This window comes from Struthio camelus, chromosome 17, assembly GCF_040807025.1.
Source record: "Struthio camelus isolate bStrCam1 chromosome 17, bStrCam1.hap1, whole genome shotgun sequence".
Lineage (NCBI taxonomy): Eukaryota > Metazoa > Chordata > Aves > Struthioniformes > Struthionidae > Struthio > Struthio camelus.
Genome location: NC_090958.1, coordinates 7,062,614 through 7,077,690, shown reverse-complemented (window position 1 = coordinate 7,077,690; position 15,077 = coordinate 7,062,614). Strand labels below are relative to the sequence as shown.

General features: G+C 69.2%; 2 protein-coding genes across 2 annotated transcripts; one reads left to right on the top strand and one right to left on the bottom strand.

Annotated features, from left to right (window-relative positions):
• Positions 1-1,070: 1,070 nt before the first annotated feature.
• Positions 1,071-6,910, bottom strand: SLC8B1 (solute carrier family 8 member B1). Its single transcript, XM_068911498.1, has 15 exons — positions 6,597-6,910; positions 5,214-5,366; positions 5,063-5,115; positions 4,887-4,943; positions 4,320-4,426; positions 3,999-4,166; positions 3,796-3,903; positions 3,663-3,719; positions 3,243-3,373; positions 3,024-3,165; positions 2,611-2,732; positions 2,327-2,480; positions 2,038-2,118; positions 1,613-1,677; positions 1,071-1,406 (listed from the first exon to the last, which is right to left on the bottom strand). Exons 1-15 carry the CDS (start codon positions 6,759-6,761, stop codon positions 1,209-1,211), a joined length of 1,761 nt encoding a protein of 586 aa, XP_068767599.1. The 5' UTR covers positions 6,762-6,910; the 3' UTR covers positions 1,071-1,208.
• A 2,830-nt stretch (positions 6,911-9,740) lies between these two features.
• PLBD2 (phospholipase B domain containing 2) lies at positions 9,741-15,077 on the top strand. Its single transcript, XM_068911485.1, has 12 exons — positions 9,741-9,934; positions 10,091-10,184; positions 10,405-10,563; positions 11,094-11,194; positions 11,670-11,884; positions 12,096-12,190; positions 12,286-12,446; positions 12,611-12,706; positions 13,186-13,257; positions 13,465-13,617; positions 13,778-13,940; positions 14,200-15,077. The coding sequence occupies exons 1-12, from the start codon at positions 9,741-9,743 to the stop codon at positions 14,365-14,367; spliced, it is 1,671 nt and encodes a 556-aa protein (XP_068767586.1). The 3' UTR covers positions 14,368-15,077.

Below are 15,077 nucleotides of genomic sequence, written 5' to 3'. Positions count from 1 at the left end.
CGGGAGCGAGAGACGCTGCAACGGGCCGCTGTCGGGCGCCTGTGCCCGCGCTTGAGAAACCGGCTGCTGGTAAACCAAGAGAAAAACGCTTCCCTGAGCCTCTGGGGCAGTGCCGGCCACGGGCGGCTCTCGGCCCACTGCTGGCTCAGCTCCTGCCAAGCCGGTGGTTTTCCTTCTCCCGCTTCAGTTTAGCGAAGAGCCGCGTTACCGACTGCTGTTTGCATTACGCTGGCTCGGAGCAGGAAGTGGCGAGGCAAGCTGCTGCGCAAAGTGCCCTGCCAGCAAACAGCACGCAAGTTGCTAAGTAAGCTTGATTTTTTTTTTGAGTAGGGTTTGGTGGTTGTTTTTTTTTTTTCCATACAGTGTCTAAACCTAGCTTTGCCCAGAGGCTAACAGTTTGTATGGGGGAAACCTCGGAGGACCAAGTCATTTGCTACAGATCTGTCTGCTCTAAGAGGAGAAGAAAAGCATGTTCTTCAGTTCAGGTTGAAAAAAACCGTAGCTTAAAAAGGCAGGAGAAACCAGGCTCCCTTGATTTCCTTCCCCCTGCCCCTTGGCTTACACTAAAGCCCTGGAGCTTTTCCTCATGGCCAACCCACCTCGTGTCGCCTCAGCTGCTCTTTCAACGCATGGTCTGGACGCTTACTGTCCTTTGCGGTGAGACAGTGTCCCAAAATCGCCCTCAGCCCTCCCAGCGTTGCCCCACTGCAGCGTGACTTCAGGCAGCCGTCCAGTCCCGGAGGAACGCGGGCGAAGACGCAGCGGGGCAAGTACGGGGTCGGAAAGGCCAGAGCGTCCGCCGGGGCTGGTCCTGGGCTGGAGCTCCCTTCGCCACCTTGACGCAAGGAAGCGGAGGTCTTAACTTCGCTCAACGGCCTGGAAGACGGGGGAAGAGGACGCAGCTAGTGACCGACAAATCCTTTTCTTCTCTCCAGCCAAAAACGAGCCCCTGGGCCCTGGTGCTGCCGGGGTGGCTGAGGGCTGGCCGGGCGCGTGCCGCCTTTGCCGCTGCAGGGTCAGGTCTCCTCTGCTCGCGCTGGAGGCTGCGCCAACCCGGCGGCACCGTTTCCCGGCCGGAGCGGAAAGGCCGTGGGGGGCAGCGCGGTCGGGGCCGAGGTCCCGGCGGGCACCGCGCCGGGCGCCGGCGAGCGGGCGACGCGGGGAGCCGAGGTCCGCGGCGGAGCAGAGGTCCCCTCCTTCGCGCCCGCTCAGAGGGCGGCCAGCCGGATCACCTTGAACTCGGTCAGCAGGGCCACGCACAGGAAGGCCAGGTAGTAGAGGAGGAGGCAGACGCCGTACGCCTTGCCCAGCTGGAAGCACTGCGCCGGCACCGCCACGAAGGAGAAGACCAAGCTCAAGCCCAGGGCCCCGGCCAGGATCCAGACCAGGAGGCTGTCGGGCTCCAGCTGCCGGAGGGAAGGGGACGTGGCGGAGCGGCAGCGGGGGTCCTGCTGCCGAGCCCACCCCCCCGGCTCGCTGCACCCCGAGGCGCGGGGCCTTCCTGGGGCCCTTGGCAAGCGCTGGCTGGGAGAAAACCACGTGTGCTCGCTGCGCACCAGCCTCGTCCCGCCTGCGCCAGCTCGGGGCTGCTCGCGTCCCCCGCCAGCCTCACCTTCACCACCATCTGGCTGCTGGTCATCTGCAGCAGGCAGCCGAGTCCCACTCCGACCAGGATGTCTGGGGCGAGCTCAGGATGGAGAACGGGCGCAGGAGACCCCGGAGGGGAGCGATGGAGCTGGCCGGATGCCTCCAGCCCTGGGGAGGGGACAGCGCTGCCAGGGCCGGGGACGTGGCTCCCTGCTAGCGCTGGGAGGCTGCAAAGGGGCAGCAGTTTGCAAGGGTGGTGCCGGTCCGGGAGCTGCCGCCCTCCCTGGGGCTTTGGGATGGATCCTGCCTGGCTCCTTCCCAGGGAGCTCCTAGAAGCAGGGGCTCTCCCTGGGGTGCAGGTAGGGAAACTGAGGCAGCCCTGCCCCACGCACCACCCCACTCGCCCCCCCCCAGACCCCACAGCCCTGGCGGCGCGTGCCCAAAGGATACTGAAGATGATGCCGCCGAAGCAGGCGGAGAAGGCCATGCGGGGATAGCCCTGCCGCGCCATGGTCAGGTCGGAGAAAGTGTCTGCAAAGGCAGAAGAAGGGGGAGATGTGGGGGGTGCCAGGGAGATGGGGGCCAGCCATAGGTGCTGGGGGGGGTCAGAGGGGGGGATCCCTTCCCCCAACCCCGGCAGCAGGGCTGGGACCGGCCGCTACAGCCGCTCTCGGACCCCCGTCGGCCAGGCAGCGGCGTCCCCCGGCCGCGCCGGGCTGGGGCAGCGTGGCCCCCTCACCGCCGATGCTGTTGCCCCAGGCCAGCAGCGTCAGGCCCAGCACGGTGTTGCTCAGCTGGAAGATGACGCCCAGGGTGCGGAGGATGTTCACCAGCTCCGTGGCCGCCGCGTTGATCCACATGGCGCTGGCCAAAAACCCCAGGAAGGCAAATACCTGCCGGGAAGGGAGCGAGCCGGTCCCTGGGGCAGCCCCAGGACAGTCCCCGGTGCGGGGGACGTGGTGGGGGGACCAAGGCGGAGCGTGCAGCTCCTGCTCCCCCCAGGACTGTCAGCCCCAGCCTTACGCAGTGGTACTTGGGGGGCTCCTCGTTGCTCGTGGTGCTGAAGACCAGAACGGCCACGACGGTGCCGACCAGCATGACCAGCGCCCAGACGGGGAAGACGCCCTGGATCTGGTACAGCCCGTCTACGCGCGGCGGGCAGAGAGCGGGCGTCAGCACAGCAGGGTCCCACCGGTCTCAGGGCGCGAGGTAAAGCTTTGGGCCCCCCCCCAAGCCACCTCTCCCCAAAGCCTCCGTGGTGGCCGAGAGCTGAGCCCCCTGCGGGCCTCCGTGTCCCCAGGCAGGCCATGGCAGCCAGGGCGGCCTCGTTTTTGCCCTCAGGCACTTGGACGTTGGGGGCAGTTTTGGCCGTGTCCCCTCCCTGGGCAAGAGGGAAGCGTTTTGGGGGCAGGCAGCAGCCCCGGGGAGGGTCTTACAGGTGCCCGACTTGAGGGTGAGGATGCAGAGCAGGGGGCTGGTGACCACGTGCAGGCAGTTGAGGGGCCTCTTCCAGTTCAGGTCGTCCTTGTCGGGGTCCACGACGGGCACCGTGAGCAGCAGCACCAGCTCCACGGGGACCTGGGAGGAGGGCTATGAGCGGGGCCCGTTGGGGGGCTCCTTGTGCCCCGTGCAGGCTGCACCCGGCTCTCGCTTACCTTGAGCACCCTGAAGAGCCGCCAGTACCAAGGCTTCCTCCTCCACTTGCGGTAGTCCACGGGGCTGAGGGCCGCCGCCAGGATGCGCAGCGAGGTCTCCTGGTAGGGGAGCAGGGGCCGATACTCCTCGCCTGCGCAAGGCCGAGGTGGTGAGCAGGGTGCGGGGACGCCGTCCCACCTGCTCGCGCACCTCTCGCTCCTACCAGCCCTCCCAGGATGGGATGGTGGCCACGGCCACCACCTGCACAGCCCAGGCCTCTCTGCTGCCCGTGAGCCCACAGGAGGGACGTCTCTTAGGAGGGAGGTGCTACCCTGGGGCTCGGGCACACATGGTAACCTGGGGGTCCCCGGGACGTCTGGGGTTCCCGACCTCCTCGCCGCAGGAGCTGGCCCTACTGGTGCCCCCGTGACACTTCCTACCGTAATCGCCGCTGTTGGTGCCCAAGGACTCTCCATCTTCAGTGTCCGTCAGCAGCTCTGGGGGGAGAGGAGAGGAAGGCAGCGGTGGGCAGAGGCCCCAGGGTCCTGCCAGCACGGTGAGGCCGTCTCCTACCTGGCTCCCAGGGCCCGGGAGGGGCCAGCCCATCCCCGCGCTGCCGCCGGTGGATCCAGGTGCAGAGCACCACGGTGAAGACATAGAAGATGTAGAGTCCCAGGTAACCTGCATAGGAGGGAGGGAGACATTTCCGGCCCCCCCTGGCCACCCCCTTCATCCCAGCCCCTTCCCCTGCCATCACCCCCGGCCAGGCGACTCACCCAGGGCCTCTCCGAGCGTGATCCTGCCGAAGTAGAGTACCATGAAGGTGAGGAAGACGGCCACCATGTAGAAGATGACATCTCTGAGGAAGGGCCTGGAGGCGGCTGTGAAGGGCTTGACCAGGGCAATGCCACCAGCCACCACCGTGGTCACAAACACGCCAGCGCCTGCCAATGCAACAGGCATTGCTCAGGGGAGGCCTCCTGCTGTGGTGGCCTGGGGCCGCCGGTCCGGCTGCCCCATCCCCCCGTCCATGACCCTGAGCCAGGCAGTCCCGCAGCTCTCCCTGGGCCAGGAGGAGTCGGCTAGGGGGTCCCTACCAAAGACGGCGCCGATGGCCAGCCCCGCTGTTCGTGGGTTGGAGAAGGCCACCACGGCACTGAAGACATCCGGAGCCCCGTTGCCAAACGCCAGGAAGGTGACACCATGGAGAGGAGATGTCAAGGAAAAGGCCAAGCTGGCAGCTCCCTGCGGGGTGAGCTGGGGGCACACAGGCTCCACGCCTACTCGTTCACCAAGGCCAGGGGATGCTCTCCCGGTGCCGGCACAGCGCAACGCACAGAATCAGGGAACAGTCGAGGTTGGAGGGCACCTCTGGAGATCATCTAGTCCAACCCCCCTGCTTGAGCAGGGGCACCTACAACATGTTGCCCAGGACCCTGTCCAGATGGCTTCTGAACATCTCCAAGGATGGAGACTCCAGAACCTCTCTGGGCAACCTCTTCCAGTGCCCCACGGTCCTCTCCAGCTCAGGCCCTGAAGCGGTTTCCCCCAGCTTGGTGCCGAGGAGGTCCAGAAGTCACCCTGGCACAGCTGTGCCTTCCCTCCAGTCCTCTCCCATCTCCCCTTCCTGGATGAGGGTCCCCCTGCACCCTGCCAAGGATACTGCCACGTTGTGAGACAGCTTCAGGTTGGTGGAGATGGCCGACAAGTTGGGGCAGAAGCTGGATGGGCAGAGAAGAAGGCAGAGAGTGTTCACGGGGGCCGTGCCGAGACCTCCGCTCTGCCCTTCGGGGCTCCCTGCTGGGGGACACGGCCAACAGGACCACACCAGGCTACTCACAACTTCTCCGCCGTCACGCCGAGGATGATGAAGAGGTACAAGAGCCAGCAAGCCTGTGGGGCCGAGGAAGGGTTAGTGCCGGGAGCGGGGTGCAGAGCACCCCAACCATCCCTCGTCACCCCTCTCGCCCAGCCCGCGCGCCCGTCCTTACGTAGAGGGTGACGGCCAGCGGCAGCAGGCGCGCGGGGAAGACGCAGAAGACGCCGTTGAGGTAGTCGAGGAAGCCGCCCTCCAGCTGGCAGTCGGGGTTGGTCTGGACAAAGCGGCACCACTCGGAGCTGTTGTGTTTCCGCACCTCCCAGCACTGCGCGGGCGAGAGGTGCGGAGAGGTGAGCGCCCGCCCCAGCACCCACAGCGGCCGGCGCTGGGCAAGGGGACCTCAACGCTCCCCTTCTGCTGCGCAGCTTTCGGGCAGTCCTCTTCCTCCCCCTGCCTCAGTTTCCCCATCGCTCAGCTCTGTATCATACACACAAGCTTGGACTCAGGGCCGTGCTAGAGGCCAGCACGAGCAGGATTAGCCTGCTGCGCCCATCACCGCGGCGTCTGACCCCGCGTGCCACAAGCGCAGGGCTGACCGCGAGTTCACAGCCTCGCCACCAGCGCTGCCCTCTCCCAGCGCCCCAAAGGCCTCGAAGGAGGCGGCTGCGAGCGGGCAGGGGTCCGGCACCGACCCAGGGGTGGAGGTGTCGGACCCTCACGGAGCAGAACGCTGCTCAGCCCCCCAAAACCGAGGCCAGGTGCTGCCGCGCAGCTCCAGCCTCCCCTTCTCCCCTGGGCTCCCCGGGAAACGCCGGGAGCCTCCCTGCTGGCGGCAGGCCACGTCCCCGCGGACGGTAAGGCCATGTCCCCGCGTTCAACCCCAGCTCGCTCGGCGGGAACGCTCCCGCCCCGGCTGGCTTTTAAAGGGAAAAACAGCGGCCAAGGAAATCCTGGTGAGCTCCGAGGTGGGATTGTTGCCTGGCTGGGGGACACAGGAAGAGTGACGGGGACGGCAGGGAACAGGCTGAGGGACCGAGTCCTGCTTCGTCATCGGGTCAGCATATCCCACGCCTCCCGGCCCCGATCCCCAGCCAGCAGCACCCAACGCGGTCGGGGGTCCCCAGACCCTCCCGGCTGTTCCCAGGTGGGAGCAACGGCCGCAGAACAGCTCCGACCACCCTGTGCTGGAGCTTCCCCGCCGCAGACGCCACCCGCTCGCCACGCGAGTGAGCCGGCACGCGCGGGAACAGGTTTCCCCCCTGCCCGCAGCCGGGCACCCATCAGGGACGGGGGAAAAATGAATTAAATGTATAAGCGCTCCCTTCCTATGTAGCTGAGCACTGTTATTTCATCACACCTCAGCCCCCTCTTCCTTCAGCCGAACCACCCGCTGCTCTGTCTCCTGGCTTTGGCTTTTCGACCCCGAACGCTCCCGCGACGCCTGTGTCCCCCCACCGACTCGGAGCGATGCCCACCCAGAGCCGGGCCAAGGCAGGCGTCCCCCGAAACACGCCGCCGAGGCTCCCGCGCCCCCGACCGCCCCGCCGGCACTCACATCCACGGCCTTCCCGTGGCCCAGGGCGTCCGCCAGGCCGCGGGCCCGGCTCCCCGCGTCCAGCAGCGCCGGGCTGCCGGCTCGCCACGGCCCGCCGTCGCCTCCGAGGGCCGCGACGCCCCGGCTCAGCGCCCAGGCCACGCTCAGCGCCCACGCCGGCCCCATGGCACCCACGGCGCTCCGGCACCTACAGCATCGCAGCCGCAGGCGGTTGCCACCGCCTCGCGCTCCCCTAGACCTTTAGGTCCGATTTCGCAAGCGGAGAGGTTTCGGCCGTTGATGGAAATACAGAAGTTGTCCTCGGGGTGATCTAACGCTTGCAAAAGCCGCTGCAGAGGGAAAACCGGCGCTTCCTCGGGCTGCTTCTCCCCATGTTGCTCTCTTTAGGGACGGAAGGAGAAGGCAGGGTGGAAAAGGGGCAGGTCGCCGAGTCGCCGGGGCAAAATCCAGGTCCCAACAGGTCGGAAGGGGGCAGTGCAAAAAAAAAAAATAAAAAAAAAAATCCCCAAACAAACAAAAAACAACAGCAACCTCCCGCCCGCCCGCCCCCGCCCCGCGGCTCGGTCCGCCCCGTCCGCCGCGCCGCGCCGCGCCGGGGCTCAGGGGGCGGCGGGCGGCACCGCCGGGCCGGGGGCAGCTGCTGCTGCTGCTGCTGCTGCTGCTGCTGCTGCTGCTGCTGCTGCTGCTGCTGCTGCGGGAGGAGCGCGGCTACAGCCGGCCGCGGAGCCGCCGCCGCCGCCGCGAGCGAACGGGGGGGGGGCGCGGGGGGCCGGGCCGGGGGCGCCGCGCACACCCACCGCTGCGGCCGACGGCGCGGCCCGGCCCGGCGCGGCTGGTACGTGCGGGCAGCTGATCCCCCCCCCCTCCCCCCCCCGTCGGGGCTGGCTCTTAAAGGGACCGCCACCCTTTGCTCTTAAAAGCACAGCGTCTCATTTCCAGCGCTGGCGGCGGGGCGGTGTCCCCCCCCCCCCCCGGGGAAGGGCCCCCCCGGGCCGCGCTGCGGCGGCTGGTGGAGCGATTAAGGAAGGGGGCTGCATGGCCGGCGAGGGTCCCGCAGTGGCCTCTCGGCTCCGCGCCGGCCGGGCCACGGCCCCCCGGGGTGGGCTGGGATGCGGGGGCAGCAAACACCCCGGACCGACCGTCCCCGCTTACCCCCGCCGGGCTGGGAGCCCCTTGCTGCGCTGTATCCCTGCTTTGTGCGGTCCGCCCCCCCGGGGGCTGCAGGTTCCCCCCGGGTGGTCATAGCTGGGGGCAGCTCGGCAGCAGCTCTCGCGGCCTCCCCCCTGGTCCCCCCCGCCGCCCACCCGGCGCCCTGGCTCGGACGCTGCGCCCCGCGCGGCCCCTGGACAGCTTCCTCCGGGAGGCCAATTTCGGGTGACCCTCTGAGACCGCGCGAGCTCATCACACGCCCGGCTCAGGATTTTGTCCTGCTCTGCCGGCGGGGGCAGGCCGCGCTTCGGGGCGCGCTGGCGCAGGATGGGGCTGGCTCCCATCGCAGGAACGGAAGCAGCTCGTTTCCCGCGGTGCAGGAGCTCGGCTCGGCGCCGTGAAAGGGTCCCTTTCCCACCCGGGCTGAGTTCTGGCCCAAATCACGTCCTTGGGGACGGCCGGGGGCAGTGAAAGGGAAGAGAAAGAAAAACAAAGACCCAACGGGGTTGCGGTTCGCAGGCTCTGGCCCTGCCCTGGGGGCTCTGCCTCCGGCCGGCTCAGGGCCCGGAGGGGGGACGGGGGCTCGGCTGCTCCGGGGGGGCCTGAGCTGCCCAGAAGAGCCGGCGGCGCCTGGGCCCGAGAGCTCGGCCACCTTTTCCGGCTCTGCCGGGTGATCCAATGAAAGGTTTTACGTCGCCCTGCTCCGGCCCGGCCAACGCGCCCCTCCGAAGGGCACCGGGGGCGGGCGCCGGCGAAGCCACCCGCGGGTGGCCCTGACCCGGCCACCCTGGTGCCCACGGCTCTCTGGCCGCGGCAGTGAAACCAGGGCTCTCGAGTTTTTTGGGGGGCGGGGGGGGGGTTTAACAGCTCCTTCCCTCCTCAGCTGGCCTTCCGTGCGTGGCGTGTCACGAGTGCGCCCGGCCTCAGGCATCGCGTACAGGGCTGGGTACGGTGGGCTGGCGGCAAACCGCCTCCGGGAGGACTTTGCCCAGCTGGGAAGGGCGGGAGGCGCGGGGTGGGGGGGGGGGCTGTAAATGGGGATTGCACAAGGCCGGGGGGGCTGCGCGGGGCAGCGGGGCGCCCGCAGCGGCAGCTCCCCGTTTTTCGGCACGGCCACCGAGACGCCCTCACACGCCTGCACCGCGCCGGGGGCTCCTGCGCACTGCTGGGCACGGGGCGGGGGGAGCTGCCCCGGGTTGGGGGTCCCCACGGGCAGGCGCTGGGGGGGGTCGGTGGTGTGTTTGGGGATGGGGGGTGCGGGGCAGGGGCTGTAGTAGGGTGGAGGGCATGATGGGTTTGGGGGGGGCTAGGGTGTGATGGGTGCAGGGGGGGGTCGTATGGATGTGGGGCAGGGGGTGGGGGGCAGGGGGGTGTGTGGGGTGGGGGGTGGGGGAGCAGGGTTTGGTGGGGTTGGGGGGTGTGGGGGGCAGGGTGGGGGGGCAGGGGGGTGTGTGGGGTGGGGGGGCAGGGGGGACAGGGTGGGGTGTGTGGGGTAGGGGGTGGGGGGGCAGGGTTTGGTGGGGTTGGGGGGTGTGGGGGGCAGGGTGGGGGGGCAGGGGGGTGTGTGGGGTGGGGGGGCAGGGGGGACAGGGTAGGGTGTGTGGGGTAGGGGGTGGGGGAGCAGGGTTTGGTGGGGTTGGGGGGTGTGGGGGGCAGGGTGGGGGGCAGGGGGTGGGGGGGGTGAACGGTGGGGGGGCAGGGTGGGGGGGCAGCTGGGGGGTGTGGGGGGCAGGGTGGGGGGCAGGGGGGGGTGTGTGGGGTAGGGGGTGGGGGAGCAGGGTTTGGTGGGGTTGGGGGGTGTGGGGGGCAGGGTGGGGTGGGTGAACGGTGGGGGGCAGGGTGGGGGGGCAGCTGGGGGGTGGGGGGGGCAGGGGCAGCCCCAGGGCTGCGCCCCGCCGCGTCCCGCCCCGCAGCGCAGAGCAGGCGCTGCCCCGGAGGGGGCGTGGCCCTCACCTAGCCCCGCCCCTGCCCACGCTCGCCCCGCCCCTGCCCGGCATGGCGGCGCTGCGGGCGCTGCTCGGGGCGGCTCTGGCCGCCGCGCTGGCCCCGGCCGCCCCCTCCCCGCCGCCGCCGCCGCGCAGCGCCTCGGTGCTGCTGGAGCCGGGCTCCGGGCGGCTGCGCGTGGTGCCGGGCCGGCAGCCCGCCGCCGTCGCCTGGGCCAACCTCACCGACCACGTCCAGGCCGTGGGGTAGGCGGCGGGGCGGGGACGCGCACACCGCTGTCATGAGCGCGCGGGGGCTCAGCCCGGCCCGAGGGCCTTCGGCCGGCCCCGGGCCGCGTCGGCCGGCGGTGGCGGGGGCCGGGGAGCGCGGGTCGTTCACCGTGTCCTCTCTGTCCGAGCCAGCTGGGCCTTCCTGGAGGTGGCCACCAACGCCGAGTACAACGACAGCCTGCAGGCCTACGCCGCCGGGCTGGCGGAGGCCGCCGTGTCCGAGCAGGTACCGGGCGGGCCGCGGCGGGGCCCCTCCAGCCTTGGCGCTGCCGTACCTGCTCTCCCCCCTCAGCCTTCGGGGCCGGCCTTCCCTGCGCGCCCCTCACGCCTCCTCTGCTGCCCCCCTTGCCTGCTCCCAGCTCCCCGGCCAGGGGGGCAGGTGCTGGTGGCCTCCCGTGGCTGGGGGCGGCGGGAGCCCCGCGCCGACGCGTCCCCCCCCTCCCCAGCTCATCTACATGCACTGGATGAACACCATGGTGGGCTACTGCGGCCCCTTCAAGTACGAGACCGACTACTGCGAGAAGCTCAGGAGCTACCTCGAGGCCAACCTGGCCTGGATGGAGGAGCAGATGGAGAAGGGGGAGAACCCCGCGTACTGGCACCAGGTGAGCCGCGGCTGCCCGTCCCCTCCTGGGCCGGGCCGGGCGGCCCCCAGCCTGCTGCCGCCGGGCGATTTCCCCCCGCCGTCTCCTCTCTCTGGACAAATTGGGGCTTCTAAGCACCGAGAGGACGCGGAGACGTCCCCCCGCGGCCTGGCCGCGCTCCAGGCACGATGACTTGGGTCTGGCCTTTGGCAGCCCTCCTCGAGCGCGGAGGAGGAGAAGTGACTCAGGGCTTTCTGGCCGCGAGAGCCTCACGTGCTGCGGGGTTGGGGGGCAGCTCGTCCCCCGGCGGGGCCGCGCTGGCGGGCGCCAGCCTTCCCCAGCGCGCCTGACCTCGGCCGTGCGGCGGCTCCCGTGCTTCCCGCCGGAGCCGGCCGCTTCCCCTCGCTCCGACCCGGCGCGTGCCGAGCCCGGTTGCCTTCGAGTCCCCGGCCCGTGTTACCCGCTGGGGAAACGAGGCGCGGGAGCCGGCCCCCCTCGTCTGGCGCGAGGCGCTGGCCTCAGGCCTGTCCCCCTGTCCCCCCCACCCCCAGGTGCGCTTGGCCCTCCTGCAGCTCAAGGGCCTGGAGGACAGCTACAACCGGCGCGTGGCTTTCCCCGGCGGCAGGTTCTCCGTCGCGCCCTTCGGTTTCCTGTACGCTCCTTTTCCGAGGGCTCTGTGGGGCCAGGGAGGAGGTGTGGGCATGGGGAGAGGGTCCCCGGGGGGGTTTGTCCTCGCTGGGGGTCGGGGTGCTGCTGCAGAGAGTCCTTGCGCTGGTTTGTCCTCCAGGCCAGGACATGAACCAAAGCAGCTTCTCTTCCTTCTCCGGTATCGTGGACTGGGTTTGGATGGTGGGTCACCTCCCAAGCCTGCCGGTGCCCCCTGCCTCAGTTTCCCCATTGCCGTAGTCACCCGTCCCTCTCTGCTGGGGTGCGATGGAGAGACAACCTCCTGCCCGGGCAGACGGGTGGACACACGGACAGCACTGAGCCGGCTCAGCCCCTGGCCGCTGCGGGGAAAACAGAGGGCTCCCGGTGCACCCTCGCGGCCGGGCTGCGGGGTCCCACCTCCCCGCTGCAGCCTCCCCAGCTCTGCTTCCTCCCCAGCTCTGCTTCCTCCCCTCGCCCAGGTTGCTGCAGTTGGGGGGTGACCTGGAGGACCTGGAATCTGCCTTCAACAAGTCGGCCGCGCGGCCCGTCCTGGGCTCGGGCTCCTGCTCTGCCCTCCTCAAGCTGCTCCCGGGCAATCGGGACCTGCTGGTTGCCCACGACACCTGGACCTCCTACCAGTCCATGCTGCGCGTCATCAAGAAGTACACGCTGCCCTTCCGCACCTTGGCCCGCGGTACGTGGGGGCGGCACTCCCTGCCGGCGCCGCGGGGTGCGTCGGGGCGGTGATCGCCAGCCAGCGGCGCCGCCAGGACCTCTGGGATCTCGGCCGTGGAGAGCGGGGCCGCGCTGCTCGGAGGGCTGGGGTTGGCAGCTGTGTTGGGGTGTGGTGGTTTTGGTCCCCCCCCCCCCCCCCGATGCTCTCCCATTTTTGCAATCCCTCCCAGGTAACGCTGAGATTGCAGGAAGCGTCCAGGTGTTTTCCTCCTACCCTGGCACCATCTTCTCCGGAGATGACTTCTACATCCTGAGCAGCGGCTTGGTGAGTAGGAGCTGGTCTTACGGGGCTCCTTCCTCGCCTGTGCCCGGGCGCCTGGAGCCGAGAGCCTGGTCCCGCTCACCTCCCCGCCGCTGCAGGTAACGCTGGAGACCACCATTGGGAACAACAACCCCGCGCTGTGGAAATACATCCGCCCGCAGGGCAGCGTCCTGGAGTGGCTGAGAAACATCGTGGCCAACCGGCTCGCCCGGAGCGGCCCGGAGTGGGCTGCCGTCTTCCGGCAGTTCAACAGCGGCACGTGAGTCGGGGGGGAACCGGCGCTGTGACCCCCCCGGGCCGGCCCGTTCCTGCCTGGGTATCGCGGTGGGATCTGGCGATCCGTCCCTGAACAGCAGCGTTGTCCGTGGTGAGGAGTCCGGGTGGGCGGCCGCTGGAAGGCCGTTGTCCCCCTCTCTCGACCAGGTACAACAATCAGTGGATGGTGGTGGACTACAAGGCCTTCTCGCCCGGGAGAGGCGGCCTCCGGCAAGGCGTGCTGACGGTGCTGGAGCAGATCCCGTGAGTGCCTTTTACCCTCCCCAAGAGCCAACCCTGGCTCAGAGTCATTGCAAAACCGTTTCCTCTCACAGCTTTGTCCTCAGCGATTCTGGAAAGCCGTAAATCCCGGCTGCCGTGTCTGCTCCAGCCCTCGCGCTCCCCCGGCTCAGCTGAGGTTGGAGTTTTTAAGTTAAGAGGGTGTGAACGCCGGGCAGGCTGGGCTTAGCTAGACTGGCCGCCGCCGCCTCTGGTGGCGGTTGCCCTTCTGCTGCCGCTGGGAAGGTGCTCGTGCTCGGCTGCGCTGGAGGTTTGCAGGGTTGAAGGCTCTCGAGGGGTGCTTGTACGTGGGTGACGGGCCACCAGGACCCCTGGCGTGGGCGCTAACTTAGCTGTGCCTGTGTGGTGGGTACCGCGAGGCCGGTGTAGCCCCTTCCCAGCGCGTCTCCCCCAGCTCTGCTCCGGTTTGTCTTCTGATCTGCTCCGCGCTCGTCTTGTTGCAGGGGCCTGGTGGTCGTGGCTGATAAGACAGCGCTGCTTTACCAGCAGGGATACTGGGCCAGTTACAACGTGCCGTAAGCGTCAAGCGGCTTTGTCTCCCCGCTCAAGTCCATCGTTTCCATCCCAGCCTCCCCTGACCCGGCGTGCTCTGGCCCACCAGGGCCGGGCACCCTCGATCCTGCGGAGGCCGTGCGAGGCGAGGGCGGCTGAGGCTGGCCTGCCTTGGGCCCCCGTTGCGGGCTGATCCCAGCCTGACTCGCCGGCCTTCTCGCCTCCCCCAGGTACTTCGAGGAGGTTTTTAACGCCAGCGGGAACCTGGAGCTGGTGAAGAAATACGGCGACTGGTTCACCTACGACAGGAACCCCCGCGCCCGGATCTTCCGGCGCAACCAGACGCTGGTGCGCGACGTGGACTCCATGGTCCGTCTGATGAGGTGGGTGCTGGGGCCGCGGCGCCGGAGCTTGGGGTGGATGAGGTGCCCCAGCACCGCTCCCCGGGTATCTCCAACTCTCCGGCTATGTTCTTTCTTTGGGGTAACTTATTTCTCCCCCTCTCCTTCGCTACGAGTCGTCTATGCCGCCCTCCTTCTCCAGGTTCAACAACTACCTGCGGGACCCGCTGTCGCGATGCCAGGGCTGCGACCCGCCCCAGAACGCCGAAAACGCCATCTCTGCCCGCTCGGACCTGAACCCGGCCAACGGGACGTACCCCTTCCCGGCGCTGCGCCAGCGCTGCCACGGCGGCACGGACATGAAGGTGGGGGTGCGGGGGGGAGGCTGAGCCCCAGGGGTGGCACCCTCCCCGGCGCCAGGCTGCCGAGCAGGAGGCGCTGCGTGTCCCATGGGCTGTTCCCCCAAAACCGAGGTCCCCCGGTTCAAGGCTGCGTCCCCACGTCTCCGCCGCACCCTGATCCCATCTGCGCGTCCAGGCGGGGGGCTGTCAGCTCCCTCCCTTCCCCTTTTTCACTTGCATTTCTCTTTTTTTTTTTTCTTTTTCTTCATTCCCCCTGCCCCAGATCACGTCCTTCGGCATGGCCCCGACCTACAGGCTCGTCGCGGCCAGCGGCCCCACGTGGGACGACGTGCCCCCCTTCCAGTGGAGCACGTCCCCCTACAGCAACCTGCTGCACATGGGCCACCCCGACCTCTGGAAGTTCCCGCCGGTCCGGGTCCGCTGGGACTGAGCTGGGACCGCGGCGCCCCTTCCCCGTCTCCTCCGTCCCGAGGCAAGGGATGAGGGTCCGGCGACGCGCGCCCCGCCGGACCCCCGTAGCGGGGGGCCAGGCTCCCGGTAGCAGCTCACCAGCGTCAGCCGCTGCTTGCGGCGATACCAGTTTGCTGATGGGTTTTGCTGCAGTGCTAAAGCTGGGCTTGGCTGGCCGAAATGGGGGTGCAGGGAGGGTCCCGTCTGCCCCTCGCCCGTCCCGCCGCCGCCTCCCCCCCCATTTTTCTGGCCTCCGCTGTTTTTCTGCCGATTCTTTTCCCTCTGCCTCGTCGCCCGGGCTGGCGTGGGTGCCCGTCGCCGCGCGAGGAGCCGTGCCTGCATCCGCACCGAGACGGCCCGGCCCCACAGGGACGCGGGACGGAGCCCGAGGGCGCCCCCGCCGCCGCTCTGCTCCCCGCTCCGGCCCCGGGAGCGAGCGCTGCCCCCCGCACAGGCCTTTCCCCCGGCGGCTCCTGCGCTTGGGGGGCTCTTCCCCGCGCAGACCCCGGCGCTTGTCCGTCGGCTCTCTCCCGAGCTGACCACCTCTCCCTCCTCCCTCCTGCCCAAAACGGGGGTCCCTGGGAGGTTGGGGCTCGCTCCGGGCTGTCCGTGCGGCTGCTGGGACGGTGCCGTCCCGCGAAGAGGCAACTCGTTTGGTTCGGACAAATAAAAGGAGGTGCGAGCTGCGGA

Excerpts from the sequence above, each read along its gene's own strand:
- SLC8B1 (XM_068911498.1), bottom strand. The coding sequence starts at position 6,761 with ATGGGGCCGGCGTGGGCGCTGAGCGTGGCCTGGGCGCTGAGCCGGGGC. Across the intron at positions 4,167-4,319 it reads GGCCATCGGCGCCGTCTTTG|GCGCTGGCGTGTTTGTGACC; the intron begins GTAGGGACCCCC and ends TTGCATTGGCAG. Across the intron at positions 3,720-3,795 it reads TCCCGGGCCCTGGGAGCCAG|AGCTGCTGACGGACACTGAA; the intron begins GTAGGAGACGGC and ends CTCTCCCCCCAG.
- PLBD2 (XM_068911485.1), top strand. The coding sequence starts at position 9,741 with ATGGCGGCGCTGCGGGCGCTGCTCGGGGCGGCTCTGGCCGCCGCGCTG. Across the intron at positions 11,195-11,669 it reads GTCGCGCCCTTCGGTTTCCT|GTTGCTGCAGTTGGGGGGTG; the intron begins GTACGCTCCTTT and ends CCCCTCGCCCAG. Across the intron at positions 12,707-13,185 it reads ACGGTGCTGGAGCAGATCCC|GGGCCTGGTGGTCGTGGCTG; the intron begins GTGAGTGCCTTT and ends GTCTTGTTGCAG.